The 18,791-nt window shown below is 34.2% G+C and overlaps 2 protein-coding genes across 5 annotated transcripts in view; both read right to left on the bottom strand.

Annotated features, from left to right (window-relative positions):
• Positions 1 to 2,941: 2,941 nt before the first annotated feature.
• GKAP1 (G kinase anchoring protein 1) overlaps positions 2,942 to 18,791 on the bottom strand; it is a 67,651-nt gene continuing 51,801 nt past the window's right edge. For 2 of the 4 annotated variants that reach the window (XM_069474085.1, XM_069474088.1), the window contains 5 exons: positions 13,082 to 13,183; positions 9,611 to 9,674; positions 5,698 to 5,768; positions 4,828 to 4,905; positions 2,942 to 3,261 (listed from right to left, as the gene is read on the bottom strand). In XM_069474085.1, the coding sequence (XP_069330186.1) occupies positions 3,214 to 3,261; positions 4,828 to 4,905; positions 5,698 to 5,768; positions 9,611 to 9,674; positions 13,082 to 13,183 (363 nt within the window). In that variant the 3' untranslated portion in view covers positions 2,942 to 3,213. The remainder of the gene's footprint in view (positions 3,262 to 4,827; positions 4,906 to 5,697; positions 5,769 to 9,610; positions 9,675 to 13,081; positions 13,184 to 18,791) is intronic. The other 2 variants (XM_069474086.1, XM_069474087.1) reach the window with 1 other exon arrangement.
• Positions 15,836 to 17,854, bottom strand: LOC138387185 (60 kDa heat shock protein, mitochondrial-like). Its single transcript, XM_069474083.1, is given in 3 exon segments — positions 15,836 to 16,075; positions 16,362 to 17,347; positions 17,350 to 17,854. Coding segments are annotated over 3 exon segments (1,731 nt in total).

The raw sequence follows: 18,791 nt of genomic DNA, 5'->3' as shown, positions 1-18,791 counted from the left end.
ATATCCATATGTTCCCAACTGCCTGTCTTCAAGGGAGAAGCCAGGTATGAAAATATCCATTTGAGCTATATCAACATATTGGTAGTATTGAAAGCACGGTAATGGGTGAACTCACTCAGGATGATGGTGTAAAGTGAGAAAAGTAGACAATCCAGACCTAAGTTATGGAGCACCACAATATTTAGTAGTCAGAGAAGGAGGATCCTGCAAGGGAATCCATAAGGTAGCAAGTAGGAGGAAAACGAGGAGAGTCTAATGATGTAGAAGCTGTGATGTATTAATTTCCTAGGACTACCATAACAAATTATCACAAACTTGATTACTTAAAATGACAGACATAGTTCTGGAGGTTAGAAGTCTGGAATCAAAGTGTCAGCAGGGTCATGTTCCCTCTGCAGGCTCTAGGATGTTTGTACACTTCCTACTTTTGGCTGCTCCTGGCAATCCTTGGCTTATACCTGCAGCAATCCAATCACTGCCTCTGTTGTCATATGTCCTTCTTGCCTATGTTTATGTGTCCAAATCCCCCTCACCTTTCGTTTATAAAAACATCAGTCATTGGATTTAGGGCCCATCCTAATCTGGTATGACCTCATCTTAGCTTGATTACATCTCAAAGACCTTCACTCCAAATACGGTCACATTCACAGATACTGGGGGACTAGGACTTGAACTTATCTTTTGGAGGTGGGGGCACAATTCAACCCACTACACATGAACATTAGTTTGTGATCAGCATCTATTCTCACTTCCTTCTGTGCTCAGATCTGTTATTCAGGGGATAGAATCTAGGGATCACCTTACCCAGACTCTCTTTCCATAAGGGTTCTGGATATAATTTAGGTTCTTCCAATGAGACTCAGAAGACTAGCGTGGAGACTTGGAAGGTAGAGGCTGTTTCCTCCAGTGGTGATGGTTAATGTATGAGCTCTAGCAGATGTGAGTTTTTGCAGTGGCTGGACACTACTTTCCACTGTCTGGTCACTCTGGTGCTATGAGATAACTGTAACTTTAGCAGCGATTCCCTATAGCTTTATGGAATCTGGGGGCAGCAACTTCCAAAACCGAAGGCTTAGCAGTAATCCCTTGGAATCCATTCTGATCATTCCAATGATTTTGTAAGCACCCAATGACTGCATTATATCTCTGCTTGAAATACTAAAACGGTTTCTGTATTCTCTATTGATCTCTGACTGATAAGAATAGACTGGTGTTTCAATAAGAAATGTTATCTGTGCCAAAAGCTGGTAATAAAAGGAGAAACGCCCTTGGTATTTGTATTCTTTAATTTCAATTTCCACCTGCTCATTGCTAGTGCAATTCCTTTTGTATCTTTATATTTATTTTTAATAGGCATCATCCAATTAGATCTTGCTTTTTAAAGACTCAAATCTGACAATCTCTGTCTTTTCACTGGGGTATTTAGACCATTTGCATGTAATGTGACTTCTGACGTAGTTAGGTTTAAATCTATAATCTTTTTCATTTTCAATTTGTCCCATCTGTTCTTTGTTCCTATGTTCCTTACCTTATTTTAGATGAATTAAATGTTTTTATGATTCCACTTTATCACTTTTGTTGACTTTATTAGCCACAATGCCTTGGTTGGTTATTTTAGTGGTTGCTCTGGGGTTTACAGTATAGATCTTTAATTTATCACAGTCTACCTTCAAATGTCTTTGTATCAGTTCATGTATAGTACAAGAATCTTATAACAGCATAGTTCCACTTCTCCACTGCTGAACTTTGTGCTGCTGTCATATACTGTGCTTTCACAAATGTTATAAACCTCACATTACATTGTTCTTATTTGTAACAATTATCTTTTATAAAGATTTACTTAATATGAAAAAAGTCAAATATATTTCCCCATGCAATTTATTGCCTTATGTTCTTCATTCCTTTCTGTAGATACATATTTCCATCTGCTATCATATTCTTTCTGTATGAAGGAATTAACATTTCTTGTGGTATGTATCTTCTAGCAATGAATTCTTTTGCCTTTTGCCTATCTTAAAAATCCTTATTTTGCCTTCATTTTTAGTGGAATTTTCACTGAGTATACAATGCTCAGTCTAGGACTATTCCCTCTCTGGGCTCTTCCCCATGACTGAGGCAAGACTTTTGTGTGTAGTCTACCCAATGCCCTGTGTATTGTGTGATTTTTCAATCTGGCTTCTGGGAAGAGACACTATTCCTAATTTTGTGTACAGAGTCCCTAGACACTGTTACCTCTAATCCTTTAGGTTGATTCCCTTGCCTCATGTAGTTTCCTCATACGTATGCACTGCTGGATAATCAAGGCAGAGCCCCTGCAGATATGTGGAGATCTTTCTCCATGTTCCTCTCTTCTCAGATACTTTGTCCCATGGACTTTAGATGCTTTGTTCTCTGTGGACTCTCAGATTCATCTCCTTAACACAGAGAGTGTGGTAGGCTCTGCCTGGGTTTCTCCTCTCTGCACTGTGGCCTGGAACTCCTTTCAAGGCAGTAGGCTGGGGCAAGAGTAGGGCTCATCTCATTTGTCTCCTGTCTCTCAGGGAGCAATGTCATTTGTTGCCCGATGTCCAGTGTTTTGAAAACTGTTGTTTCATACATTTTTTCCCATTATTTGATTGTTTTGGGTGAGTAGAATCGTGCCCCTTGTGACCTTAGAAAGCAGTTTTAATGAAGTGGTGAGTACATCACGACTGAGTGAATGGGAAGTGAGAACGTATACATATCTTTTGAGAAGTTTTGCTAGCAAGAAGAGGAGAAATACAGCTGCAGCTAGAGAGGAATACAGTTTGAAGAGGTTTTTGTTTTTCTTTAAATGAGAAATGGTAAAGCATGTTTGATGCTTGTGAGAATGCTCTAGTGGAAAGGACCCAACTGATTGTGATGTAAGCAAAAAATAATACTTTCACATTGTTTCTGAAACTTAAAAAATCAAACATATTCGTGTAAGAGTAAATTAATTTTATTGACTGATGAAAAACTAAAGTGATAAGAAGTATGGATAGTAAACAATAATCACTGAGTTCTGCTGAAATTCTATATTTCTTTTCACTTTAAGCCAAAAGAACATAAAATTATAGACTATTAGTGAGCTAGATGCTTTTAGTTCTTTCAACAAAAACTGCATAGTTTAGCAGTTGCACAGCATTAAATATATACATTTTTGCAAAATCCTGAAAGTTTTAATTTTTGTGTTGACTTCAAAGGCTAATGTAATCACCTACACTGGTCAGATTCAGAGTTTCTTTTCCCTTTTCTGCCACCCTGTAAAGAAAAATAGAGCAAATTATTCAGGAAAAACCATTTGGGGGCCATTTTCATTTTAAAAATATATGAGACCAAAGGCATTTTTGGGTATGAGAAGGAAACTACCTCTTTTTTCAATTTGTTGTAAATTTGAGTCTACATGCCACTAAATTATTTTCATATGGTTACTTCTATAAATGGTTAAAGCAGGTTGTAGAAAACAAGTGACTTCTCTTTGATTTAGTCTTGGCTTAGTAAGATCACCGATATCTTATTTTCAGAGCTCATTTTGACCATCTCAGAATTAAAAAAAAAAAATAAATAAAGGTTTTGATCAATACTAAAATAAACCACACACTTAATTTGCTCCATATGATCAGCAAATTTAGTACTTCAGTTCATTACATTTCAGGTAATTCAATTTATAATTCAAGTTTTGTCTAGTGTTATTCATAGTAGCATTAGAAATTTGATTATGGTCATCTGTGGATTGAAAAGTAGGCAGTGGCATATATAAATCTGTATTTAATTTGTTCCATATGAAAAACCATGTATGGTATTTGACTTGAGCCAAGGAAAAAGAAAGGTAGCTTAAAAGACTAGAAGAATTTTATACAAATTACTTTTAACATAACATTTCTACTTTTTTCTGATTTAAAAATACCCATTGCATTGCAACAATATGGAAAGTACAAACATACAAAGAAGAAAATTAAAATCATCCATAACTAACCCCAATTTAACCACAAATGATGGTTTGATATATTTCCCTTACAATAGTTTTATAGTTTCCTCCACTTTTATAGACTATGGCAATGGTACCCAAACTTAGTTGATCATTAGAATCACCTATAAGTAGTAACATTTTAAAAATTCTAACATCTAGGTTTTGTCCCCACCTATTTAACTGGCTAAAAATCTGTAATTCAAAAAGCATTCAAGTGATCCTGGTGATCAGCCAAGTCTGGGGACTACTTGTCTGTGGAAGTGACTTTCTTAACATGGTGGTTGTATCGGGGCATATGCAGCCCCAACTCATTGATAGTAAATGTAGCTTCTCTTCATTTCTTGCATCCTTTTTCTGACCATAGTTTCCCTCTTAGGGTCAAAGACATTTCTATGTCAACCTTCTAAAACAAAGCAAAACAATACCCCAGTATAAGATGCTGTCATTTATTCCTGACCACTGCAATTTATTTTTCCCGTTTATTAATTATAAAGAGGAAAAGATAGCTTTACAATGGAGATAACTAGGAGATATCACTGTACCCAAGTGATCAGATTTATGATATAATGGGACAATTATCATTTTGTACCTTTCCCCAATATGATTCAATGGCATGATGCCATATCATCTATGTACTACCAAGGATTTTCCTTAATTACTTTAGTTATTATGGTACATACCAATATCTAGAGTAACCTTAACATCCAAATTGTAAATTACATGACCAATAACAAAATTAGCAATATATTTGGTGGATACATTTTTGCCTAAGAATAAAATAGTACATTTATTCTCACAGTTATCTATTCCAAATGTATTTTTTTTGGTGAAAACACTTTAAAATTATAAAAGCATACCTGGTATTTGGCTAATTCTGCTTGTAATACTTTTACTTTAGATCTTTCTTGTTCTAATGCAGCATGAAGTGAAGTCACCTATAACCAAATAGTCAATAAGGAAAAGACAGTTTTTGTCTTTTTTTGGCAAATACTTTTTTTTTTGGAGACAGGGTCTCGCTCTTTTGCCTGATCTACAGTGCAGTGGCATCATCAAAGCTCACTGCAACCTCAAACTCCTGGGCTCAAGCAATCCTCTTTCCTCAGCCTCCCACATACATCACCATGCCCAGCTGATTTTTCTATTGTTTGTAGAGACAGGGTCTCTCTTTTGCTCAGGCTGGTCTCCTGGCCTCAAGCAATCCTCCTGCCTCAGCCTCCTCAAGTACTACGATTACAGACATAAGTCATCATGACTGGCCACAAAAACTCTAATTCTTAAGACTTACTCACAATGATGATTTTTGACAACTAGGTGGATGAGTAATAGAGGAGAAACCCTCCCCATAATTTCCATTAGGCATCGTACAAAGCTGTATGTTAAAGATACATAAGACAAGTTTACTGTCCTAAGAGAAGACAGAATAAGGATGTGAAGGGGACAAAATTAAGTCCAGGTACAGGATAAGTTCTATCTGCCCTGTTTGTCTCTATATTCATACTCCATTAAAATACAACCTTATCTTCCCCTATTCTTCAGAACATACCTACCTCCCTTAGTGCAGTAAACAGAATCTTCATTTATTTGCTATTACACAATAATAATAAAGTATAACTTACATCACTTTCTTGCAGTGTTGATGGGCTTTATTTCTGTTTAGTCATGTTTAGTAATTCAAGACTAAAGAATAGCTTAAGAAAAGCAGTCATGTATGCTGCACAATTCCTTACCTGTATAGTTAGCTCATTCTTGATACTTTGTGATTCATCAACTTGCAGAAGTATTTCTGCTTTATCTTTCACTGATAAAAAAGGAAAAACAGCAGTATAGTCTTTTCAGTTACTCAAATACTTTAACAATACTTTAGTGAACCAAGACATAGCAGTACAGTGAGAACAATGATTTCTTGTCTTGATACTTTATGTATATACTTCTCGACCTTACATAACTCTTATTTTTCACTGGTAAATTTTTTTTTTTTTTTTAAGAGACAGAGTCTTGCCCAAGGCTGCGGTGCAGTGGTACAGTCATAGCTCACTGCAACCTCAAACTCCTGGGGGTTCAAGCCATTCTCATGCCTCTGCCTCCCAAGTAGCTGGGACTACAGGTGTGCACCAACACCAGCTAATTTTTATGAATTTTTTGTAGAGATGGGATCTCACTATATTGTCCAGGCTGGTCTCGAATTCCTGGCCTTAAGCAATCCTCCCCCCTTGGCCTCCCAAAGTGCTGGGATTATAGGCATGAGCTACCATACCTGGCCTCTTTCTTTCTTTTTTTGGTTTTTATCAGTAAATTCCCATCATTATTATCAACATGGCAATTTTTGAAAAGTTTACATTTTCTGTGGTGTTAAAATATTAATTGCACTGATATGATGAAAGATTAATTTTTACATCTATAGTAAATAGGACAAGGACACAAGAAAATAAAAATTTTCGCATAGAAAAAAACTTTAAATACTTTTACTAGTCCTAAAACAAGATTTTAAAAACAATGTAGAGTGATTTTTTTTTTTAATTGTTTGGGTGAGCATACTATAAGTCCAACAAAATTATTATTCTCTGACTTTTCATACCAATAAAGCACTGTCAAATAAATGTAGCTCACATGATCATAACTGATCATACAGTATCTGTGGTCTCTTAGAACTATTCATTTGTCCTGTGTGGTTTTTCACTCTTTGGCGGAAGCAAGAGACCTGTATTTTGGCCCCTATGTTTCCTAAGCTTTGGAAATCTTTGCTTAGGGGAGAACCTTCTTAACTCATAATAATGATTAATGTGTGAAAAACTAACTCTTTACTTTGAAAACAAGCTGGGAGAGACTGAAGAGGTAAAACTGTAATAAAATTAGCAAAGGAGGCAATGTTCAAATAGATGACTACTGACATCACCACAGCTCTGACAATGTGAAAAAATTCAGTTTTTTTCATAGATTAATATGATGCTCAGTAAGATGAGGCACTGTGTCAAGAATCAACACATAGTATCTTAAGAATCAATGTGAGAACTCTCACAAATTGTATTTTCTACTCCTTCATTCTCAGGCTTATATACACTCACTAAAAACTAGTAGTTTTTAATAATTTACATAATACTTCAGTTACAGTCAGTTCTCCTATGTGCCTTTTTTGAAAACAAATTTATTTCAATGAGGTTGATATATTAGGTAACAACTTCAACATTACACAAATTTTCAGTCCACTGAAGCACAATTTCACGAGCACAGAAAACTGTACCCAGGTATACACCTCAGATATCCATCAGCTACCTCAGTTCACCATGTGTTAAGAACTACACCCAACTGGTGTTACAATTTTCCATCTTTCCACCATGTAACAGTAACACACAAGCTGCAATCCTTCTGAAGCCTACCTCCCCACAAGCAAACTTAAGGGTTTTTTTAAGGTAAAGTGCCATATTTATATGGTATTTGTGCATTTAACCATTTTAACATGTGTAAAACTGTTACTGTTTTTAAGTTCCCATCTTTTTTAATGTGTCACTGATAAAATTTTTGAGCGTTATGCTCCTAACCCCATTTTCCTAAGTCATTTTTAACTGTGATTTTGCAGAGGCTGGTGATTTTTAGGAATACACGTTGCATTATAACAGAACTGCTAGAATGTTACAAGTATTTTCATGTAATGATCCTATATAAAATTCTTCTGCTTGAATTACTTATAGTGTGGAGTATGGACACTAATGTTAATTCTGATAGTCATTTTTAATCTATTTTCAAGAGCAAGCTTTTATCAGTTAACTTTCTCGCTTTCTACAATGGTTTATTAGTGGGGAATATTATTTATGTATTTAGAATTCATACATTCAATTTCCAACGATACTCTTCACTTCTTCAATTAGAAAGATACCCTCTAAACACTTTTTTTTTCAATTTTCATAGTTTTGTTCACTAAAGGACCCATATGGAGATCAGTAAAATGCACAGGTCTAAATTAATCTCATGATGTTGACATACAAATGTCCAAATAATGCCTTTCTCCCCTATTCTTTAATCTCTATTTCATCATAGTTAAGTTATATAACAGTTAACAAAAAAAAAAAAAATTGTAAGTTTGACACTATTTCAAGACTATCCACTCTGTTTAACCAGACATGATTTCTGGTTTTTATTCATATCATTTTGATAACTGTTGTTTTGTTCTATAGTTGAAATTTTGGTTGAGAGAGTTCTGCTGCCAGTACAGTCATTCCTTGGTATCCATGAGGGATTGGTTCTAGGACCTCCCAAGGATATAAAAATCTGAGGTATAAAATGGCACAGTATTTGCATATAATCTATGCATATCGTATTGCATACTTTAAATTATCTCTAGATTATTTATAATACCTAATAAAAGGTAAATGCTACGTAAATAATTGTTATACTGTATTATTTAGGGAGTAATTCCAATAAAAATATCTGTACATATAGGTGCAATTTTTTAAAAAATATTTTCGATCCATACAATCGGTTGAATCTGCAGATGCAAAATCCACAGAGATGGTTGGCTGACTGTACATTCAGATCTGAAAACAACTTTTGGTATCTTGTTTTTCTATTCTTCAATGTGAGTTTCACAATTTCTTAAGTTCTATACAGTACTCACAAGAGCTACATTTGGGATTTCATTAGCATTTATTAATAGGAAAATTGTTTCTTATATTTAATTTTGTGTATTCAGGAGATTTTTTCATTTATTTATGTCTATGTCTCTTTTGTGGCCTGTAATTTCCTTTGCATAAATCTCATATTAAAAATACACATTTCCTTTTCTGTTACGAATGGAAAATTTTCATAGAACTTTCAAGGTAAGTGTTACTAAGAACACAAGTGATTTCAGGGGCTTTCATATAACATCAACTTTACTAATCTTATTATCTCCACATTTTTTGGATTGATTTCCTTGGCTTCCTGCTGGTGATCTCTTGTCAAAAGTTTAGAGTAGTAGCAAAAGTATAAAGAGTTCTGGGGTGGGGGAAAATGAAAGAAGAAGGAAAACCTAAAAATGATGACAGCCTATATAATACGTGTGTGTGTGTATATATATGCATATATATATATATAAACAACTATATATAAAAATATATAACTAAAAAGCAGACTCCTAAGCAAATGTTATGCTTATTTTCTCTCTAAATATAGTACAATAATTTATAAGAATTGAAATTTTAAGGGTTTCTCTTACCTGAATAGTAATAAACTAAGGTACTGTAAGGGTGACTTGTAAAAATAACATTATCAGCTTATAATGATATCAATATATCCAGCTTATATCACTTTGGGAAACCTTTTCATTTTGTTGAGTTTTTTCCCAATTATTTTTTTATTGATACACAATAATTGTACATACTTATGGGGTATATGCAATATTTTGATACATGCATTACAATGTGTAATGATCAAATCAGAGTATTTAGGATAACCATCATCTTAAACATTTATCATTTCTTTGTGTTGGATATACTTCAAATGTTTTCTTCTAGCTATTTTGAAATACACAAATTATGTTAACTATAGTCACCTTACTGTGCTATCAAACACTATTTTGTTGACTTGATAAATCACATATTTGAAAAATTATGTTCAGATATTATTGTATGGTAAACTTTTAATTCTAAAAACATACAAATCACTTACTTTCACCTTCCTGAAGCATTTTCAATAACTGTGCATTTCTTGCCTTTACTTCTTTATACTTTGCCTAATAGTCAAAGAAAAAAGATTTAATTTTTTAAAAAGTAAATGATGTAATTAATGATTTACTATCAATTTACGGAGCTGTGAACTCTAGGCTCACTCAAAGACATGAACTACTTTTCAAAGAAATACGACGGAAAAAATGTAGTCAAAACTATCTACTAATTAAATTAAATCCCTGGTACAATAATAGATATTAATATTATAAGTGATTAAAAATTACGGAAGAGAGGGATAAAAGTGCAGAAAACTCAGGATAAAACTAAATTTTCCTGAATTTTCTTTTTCTTCTCTGATTAAGACCCTTAAACAATTTAAGATAATTTAGATGAAAACCAAAAGAAAAATGATTCATAGTGCTAAACCAGTACTGTCCAGCTACTACAACTTTCTATATCTGTTCTGTATCTGCCACTATCCAATATGCAGCAACGGAATACTGGAAACATGGCTAGTGTGACTGAGAAAATAAATTTTTAATTTTATTTGACCCTAATTTAAATTGTGATAGACCTATAGTGGTTACTGAATTTTACAGTGCAGTTCTATACCTCCTCAGTTATGGTTTAACTAATCTCTTGTTATTCCATTGACTAAATAATTATTGTTATAGTAATTTTTGGCTGATGTGAATTAGCAATTCACTGAAATATCTTTCAACTCCTTTTCAATTTCTTTTTCTAAATGGCTTACGCTTCTTCTCACACTACATAAATGATACAATCATACATTTATGAACAAGAGGAATGGTGTTCCCACATTAACATCCATATTCAAGCAATTTTCTGCCCACACTTGGATTCAACATGTCTTGAACACTATCTGAATTATTTTTAGAGATTTAATACATTAATACATTAGAGAAAACAATACATTTAATATAGAAAACGAAAGCCTAAAGAAAACAGATCAGTATAAGAAATTTGTTATTTTTTTCTCTCAGCATGTACACAGACATGTACAGAAGTTACGTTAAAAACCTTTTGTAAAATAAATTTAAATATATTTTAAGTCCAATGAAGATGGCTTTTACTAAATAGTACTTTGTCCATTAAATTGATTTGATAAATCAGCAATGTTTACTGAGTAATACCACAGTCAATGCAATAAACTGAAGAAAGCACCCTAGTGAATATAAGGGGACTGTGACTGCTGAGAAGCTTAGCAATGTAAGAAAGAGACAAGTCAGATGGAAACATAAAAACATAAGGAGGAAAAACATATACACTTAACTACAACTATATTCACTATGAATATAGAAATATTCACTACGAATATGGAACTATACTCACTATGAAATCCCCAAACTCAGGGCTTAAATCTACGTTAATATCTCACACCAAACTTCAACTCTAGCTCAAGCCTTTTGTCCAAGGTCCAGACCAGTATACATGGAGGCATCTTTCGGTCAAACCTTAGCGTCTAAATCAGCTCATAATGTAAAAATTGCAAATGAGCAAGATTACATGTGAAAATTCCTTATATTGCATATAAAAATAGCATGTATAGTTTTGTATATATAATACTGAATAGTAAATGTGTCTACAAAAATATAAATGTATAGGATACCAGTGTAACATGTAGTTTACAAAAAGAGCACATATAAAATATACAATGTCCTTACTAGTATTTTTAATTTCATGAAAAAAAGAGCATATAGAGTTGATAAAGTTAAATGCACATATGTTGTGATTCCACTGTCTCCAACTGCATCCTGAGCATACATGCCTGCATGTACCACAGCTATTTCAATTTCAACATGTCCAAAATGGGAATCTATTTGTTCCCATTCCTCAAAGAAATTAAAAAATGTGCTCCTCCTCTGACACTCAATACCTATTTACTGTTTTACCAGACTATTTTCACTTCAGGCCTCAGCTACATGCATTACCATCCCATAAAACAATTATCATGCTACTTTCCTTCTAAAGACCTTTACTGCCCTCTCTGTCTAAAATCCAAATGCCTTCAAATTCTAACCCCACCTAACTTCTCCAATTTCACCTTCTACACCTTTCCCATTTCTCTAAAATGTCAGCTATAATGTACTTCCACCATTCCCATGCCTTGATACACACTGTACTCTTTACCTGGAAAAGTCACCTTTTCTATGGCAACTCATTCATTCCTTTTCTGTGCTTTTGGACCACTGTCAAATCTCATTTATAAATCCTACACTGTATTAAAGTTATTTACATGTTTATCTTCCCCATTAGACTATGAGCTTCTTGCTAACTCATCTTTGTAGTCCCTGTGCCTAGTACAACAAAAGCAAAGGAAAATATAAATGAAAAGCTAAGGGAGATGGGTGGGTGCAGTCAAAAAAGGTTTTAGCAGGCATTTCTTAAAGGCATGAGTAGATGCAGGTAAGTGTAAGAATCATCAGGGCTGGAACTTGATTTATATTTTTTCACTATTACATATGCAGGGCCAGAAAAGTACCTGGCACATTACAGGCTCGCAATGAATAACAGTTATCATTGACTAATAATAACAATATTATTAATAACTTAACATTTATATTAGTCAAAAAATAATGATACTTAAGATGAATAACAGATTTTTTTAAAAGCCTAAAGGAGGAAGAGAGTAATAAACAGACTTGTGGTTAAAAATAAATTGTATACAAAATAAGTTCTGGTGAATTGGAGCCCTTATTCATTGCTGGTAGGAATGTAAAATGGTGCAGTTGGTATGGAAAACAGTTTGGTAGTTCCTCAAAAAGTTAAACATAGAATTATCATATGATCTAGCAATTCCACTCTTCGGTATATACCCAAAGAACTGAAAACAAGGACTCAGATACTTGTGCACCAGTGAACAAAATATAGTGTGTACATACAATGAAATATTATTCAATTATAAAAAGGCATGAAATTCTGAAACATGCTACAACATGGACAAACCTTGAAAACATTACGCTAAGTGAAAGAAGCCAGGCACAAAAGGATGAATATTGTATGATTCTATCTCTGTGAGGTACCTAGAATAGGCAAATTCATAGAGATTAGAGGTTACCAGGGACTGGGGAGAATGAGAATGGAGAGTTGTTCAGTGTATACAGAGTTTTTGCTTGGGATAATGAAAAAGTTTTGAAAACAGTGGTGATGGTTACACAATATTGTGAAGGTACTTAATGCCACTGAAGTGTACACTTAAAATGGTTATGTTACATATATTTTATAGCAAAAAATAAATTATATACTGTATGAAAACTGTATCTCAATAAAGTTGATTTTTTAAAAACAAATATATTATCATTCAGACTTGAAATCATTACTCAAAGGGTTTAAAAACCTAAATAGCAGAATGACTATTTATATTAACTGAATATTAAACACATTTACATATAAGAAAAACAGGAAATGTGCAAATTTATTGAATTCTTTCCTTGTGTAAGTGGACACAAACCTCCCATTGAGTGATCACATTTTTCAGCTTCTGGATTTCAGCATCTTTCCTTTCAAGTTCCAACTTTAGCCTTTCAATTCTTCCATCCTTCAGAACCACTTCCTGAAAAGTGAAAAATGCTATTTATTTTAGGCCTAAGATTTTTCTGCCGAGCTTTGTTTACAATATTCCTTTGTGAAAAGTTTAAGAGGGAAATCCTGATTTTAATTTTCTAAGGCAAACAGAGTACATTTCCACTTTGTCTCAGTTATATAATCTAATTATGTATAATGTAAGCAAATAAAATACTTATAATTAATCTCAAACTACAAACATACCCTAAAACAATATCAGAACTTTGAAAGGATATTTCTATCCTGGAATAAACACATTAAAAGTTCTCTGTCTTGAAAATCCATAAGAATTGAAAAATAACTTAAAAATATAAAATAAATAATATGCATAAAATATAAAAAAAAATAGCTTTTCTCTATATTAGCAATTAAAAGCTAGGAGATATAACTAGAAAAATAATTTAATCTCAACAGCAATAAAAAATACCCAGAAGGATAAAATTAAGAAATCTTTAGGACCTATACTAAGAAAATTACAAAATTTTGAAAATGACAGAACAAAGTATGTTCGTAGATGGGAAGGCTAAATGTTACTTTGTAAGTTCAATAAAATTTCAACTGAAATTCCATTGGGATTTTGTTCTCTGGAAATTAGGTAGTAAAGACTTCATCTGGGAGAATACAGGATGGAGACAAATAAGAAGTTAATTTGATGAAGAGGGATTTGCCTATTAAATAATTATATAGCAAAAATAATTAAAAGAGTGTGGTTATGGCACTTGGGTTGACAGAGCAAAGTACCAAAAAAGAAAGTTCAGAAAGAGACTTGAGATATAAGAATTTACTGTAATGTAAAGGTAGTGTTTTTAAAAAGTGAGAAAAGGCTGAATTACAGAATTAATAGTAGGTTACAGGACAAAATGGCTAACTGGAAAAAATCAAGTTAAGTCTCTGTCATCTTGTACCATACACCAAAACAAATAAATTCAAGTTTAAAAAATTACTCCAAAGTCTTATTTTAATAAGAATATACATTGGCTCTAATATCTAACAAATAATGTGGCAACACTAACATATTCCACAAATACTAAGCATCTAATTGCCAGGTGCTGGGTATACAATGGTTAACAGAACTGAAAAGATTCTTGCCTTCACGAGACTTGTCTGGTGGAGGAGACAGATATTACATAAACAAACGCTGTAATTAGAAACCAAAGTTTAAGCTCTGAAGAAACGAAACACAGTGCTATAAAGGGAAAAATGTGGATTATTCCCTTGTGGATCAGGGAAGCTCTCTCTAAGATAGTGATACTTAAGATGAACCTTGAGTGATAGGTAGGAACTGGCTAAGTAAAATGTAGACGTAAGAGCTTTTTAGGTAGAAAGAACAATGTTTAAAGGCCCTGAGGCAGGAAGGACCTGGAGAATTTAAAGAAAAAAAGAGGCCAGTGTGGTTGGACCACAGTGAGGGAGAAGATAGTACAAGATGACTTTGGAAAAACTGGTGGAGACCTGATCTCAGAGGGCTTTGTAGGCTATGAGGACAGCCTGCATATTATTCTGAATAAAATGGAAAGCAGTGAAGGGTTTTGAGCAGGACTGTTGGATTTATGTTTATGTTAGACATATGTTTGTAAAGGACCCCTTTGCATGCTGAGGTAAGACAAATAAACAGACACCTTTCATTGCTACTAGAAACCCAGATCAGACGAGATTATGCCTTGTATTAGGATAGAAGCAAGTATAAATTAAGACAAGTGTATCTTAGAAATAATTTGGAGGCAGAATCACCAGCATTTGATGAGGTTGAATGTGGCAGATGAAGAAGATGGACACTGCAATCCAAGTTTCTAGTTCAAGGAATACAGTGGCTAAATCAAAATTAGAAATATAATACTATAAATTAAAGAATCTCACTTCTAGGAATAAATCTCAAATAGACAAGTGAGGAAGGGAAGCATCTATGAGAGTTTTCACTGTAGATTTATCGCAACAAAAAATTAGACATTAATTTAAATGCCAAACAATAGAATATAGGCTAACCATATAAATTCACCAAATTGAAAACTCTGAAGTCACCCAAAAATGATGTAGAACTATAAAATATATTTGCATGATATCAAAATTATAATGATATGTACAAAGAAAAAATTCTAGAAGGACATACACCAAAGTCTGAATAATAACTACCTTTGGGCATGGAATTATGAAAGATTTCACTTTTTTTCAACTTTAGACAAATTTTTATTACACAAAGGCTGTCACATTATTGGATATTTCTCTACTTTGTACACAATTATTCTTACTCTCCACAGAAAGGCTGCTTCTTAACCTCTCATCTGGTGATGGCAAGCACTAAAATCCTGATGTGAACAGAACAGTAGTAAAAATGCCTCAGTGATTTAAGTTGAAAGCAGCACACTGGTACATGGCTCTTGCACCCAGTATCAGGAATGTACAAATGTCTTTTTATTCAAAAATGCAAAGTAAATTATCTGTAGGCATGGACAATGACAGCAGTAAACCATTATATATTGTCAACTGAAACCAGTAACTGATGATTATGTAGTGATATTCTTAAATATCAGCCAGCCTTTTCTTCATTTTCTCCAACTGACTTCTCTGAAGTTATTGGTGAGGAACACTGCGTTCAGCTTCCTGTCACAGTTCATTAATAACGGTAAAGCACTAATTCTAGGAATTAGAACATGCCACCTCCCATGCCACCCATTGCACCCATTCCAGGGTCCTTCTCTTCTTTAGGAATTTCTGTGACTACAACCTCTACTGTAGTTAACAGAGAGGCCATCCCAGCAGCATCCAATAAAGCAGTTCTTACAACCTTTATTGGATCAATGATTCCTTTTTTTTTTTTTCATCTTATTATTATGGGGGATACAGAATTGCAGGTTACATACGTTGCCCATGTACCGCCTTTCCCCTCAAGTCAAAGCTCCAGGCATGTCTGTTCCCCAGACAGTGCGCGTTGCACCCATCATGTAGGTATATATCCCTCCCTTCCCCACCCCCCTCTTCCCGAGTCAGCACCTTCAAGCGTGACCATTCCCCAAATGGTGCACAATGCACTCATTATGTAGGCATACACCCATCCCCTCCCCCCACCCCCCACCTCAGTCTGATATCCGATTGGTGTCGTTCCCAGATGTGTATTTAGGTGATGTGGATCAATGATTCCTTTTTCCACCATATTCAAAAAATCTCATAACCAACTTCTGAGAACTTTGCATAATTTTTTCAACTATCAAAGATCCTTCAGCACCTGCATTCTTAGCAGTGGTCACTGCAGGAATTTTGAGTATTCTTTTAATAATTTCTATACCAATTTTTTGATCTTCATTAGCTGGAGTTAGTGAGTCCAAGGCTGGAATGCACCAAAGCAGGGCACAACCCCCTCCCAGAACAATGCCTTCTTCAACAGCAGCTCTTGTAGCATTAAGGGCATCTGTAACTCTGTCTTTCTTTTCGTTTACTTCAATATCACTTGTCCCACCAACCCTCAGCACAGCTACTCCATCTGAAAGTTTTGCCAGACATTCATTCAGTTTTTCCTTTACATATTCACTAGTTGTAACATCTAACTGCTCAATGATTCCTTGAATACGTGTTTCAATTTGAGCCTTGTCACCTTTTCCTTTCAAGAGCATGGCATCATCTTTGGTCACAATGACCTCTCCAACTTTTCCTAAGTCATGGGGCTGAACTTCTTCAAGGTTTAGGGTGAACCCCTCTTCTCCAAACACTGCACCAGCAGTAGCAATAGCCATGTTGTTAAGCTGGTTCTTTCTATTATCACCAAAACCTGGAGCTTTGACTGCTATGACTTAAAGACCAACTTTTAACCTATTCAAAACGAGTGTACTTAGAGCTTCTCCATCAACATCTTCAGCAATTATGACCAAGGGCTTATGGTGAGCAGTGGCAATTTCAAGAGCAGATACAATCGACTGGACACTAGAAATTTTCTTTTCACTCAATAGAACATAGGCATCCTGGAATTCACATTTCTGACCTTCTGATGTGTTAATAAAGTATGGAGAAATATAGCATCGATCAAATTTCATGCCTTCAATAATTTCTAATTCATCATTCAGTGTTTTTCCATCCTTTACTGTGATGACGCCCTTTCTTCCAACCTTTTTCATTGTATCAGAAATGATGTTGCCAATTTCTTTTTCTCGGTTTGCAGAAATCGAGCTATTTCTTCAAGGGTTATTACAGGTTTAGACTGCTTCTTTAGTTCAGCAATTATAGCAGCAACAGCTAACATCACACCTCTCCTGACTTCCACTGGATGAGCACCTTTGCTAATTTTCTCAAAGCCTTCCTTTGTAATAGACTGTGCCAGTACAGTAGCAGTGGTGGTACCATCCCTAGCCTCTTCATTTGTGTTATTGGCAACATCTCGAACAAGTTTAGCTCCAATATTTTTATATTTATCCTTTAAGTCAATTGACTTTGCAATAGTCACACCATCTTTTGTTACTTTGGGACCTCCCCAACTCTGTTCAATAATCACTGTTCTTCCCTTTGGCACCATTGTAACAGTGACAGCATCGGCTAAAAGGTCTACATCTTGAAGCATTAAGGCTTGGGCATCTGTACCAAATTTTACATCTTTGGCATAAGCCCGAGTGAGATGAGGAGCCAGTGCCCTGGACACCAGTCTTCTCTGGCGAAGGATTGTGGGTAACTGAAGCATTTCTGCAGGGCAGCGACAGGGTGTGCACGCGGCGTGGCAGGTCGGCAGCAGCGAGGGAGGGATTTCACTTTAATGTTTAAAACTTCCTCCTTTTATCAAAATTATATTATACTGAGTATATTATCATGGAATAATAAATACTATTTTACTTTTGAAAATAAATGGAACCATACAAGCATTTTTTAAAATATAGATGAGTATGACTATCATCTTTGAACAGAAAAGACCTTCTGAAATTGACACCAAAGGGAGAAAACAAATTGATTAAAAGATTTAACTTGATGAAAACTCTTAAAAAATACTGTAACAGAATAAAGAGGTAAATGAAAAACTGGGAAAACTAGCTGCAACCAATATGACAGACATATGACTAATAAACATGATAAAATGTAATCACACTAGTAAGCAACGTGATGTTTTATCAAATTGGTACATTTCAAAAAATTTTTCTTAGTGTGGATAATTGAAGGCAATTTACCTATAAACTGAATTATTTAATGTATAAGAATTACTTAATGTCTTCAAATGCTAACCATCTGTATTTAACTGAACAAGTGGTCCATATAACAGCTTCTAAATTACTGTTTCCATATACCCATAGAAAAGTAGAATCATGCCAAATAGCAATACTGTAGTAGTTTTTTCTAGTGAATGAAATTAAGGTACTTGTTTTCCCACTACATATGCAAATTGGGAATGATAATGGTACCCACAAACTTCATAGTTAATTGTTGAAAATCAAATGAGAGCATGTCTTTTAAATATTTAATACAGTGCCTGGCATATACATACAAGCACTTAAACATTTATTTTTGCCATTATCATTTCTTCATTTTATTTATCAGTAGTTTCCAAATTTCTACAATAAACAGATATTACTTTTTAAAACAGAAAGTCATACTGTTTTAATGCATATTCATTTTTAATGGAGTCCTAT

Source organism: Eulemur rufifrons, chromosome 7, assembly GCF_041146395.1.
Source record: "Eulemur rufifrons isolate Redbay chromosome 7, OSU_ERuf_1, whole genome shotgun sequence".
Taxonomy (NCBI): Eukaryota; Metazoa; Chordata; class Mammalia; order Primates; family Lemuridae; genus Eulemur; species Eulemur rufifrons.
The sequence above is the reverse complement of the archived record's forward strand: the minus strand, read 5'-3'. Positions and strand labels throughout refer to the sequence as shown.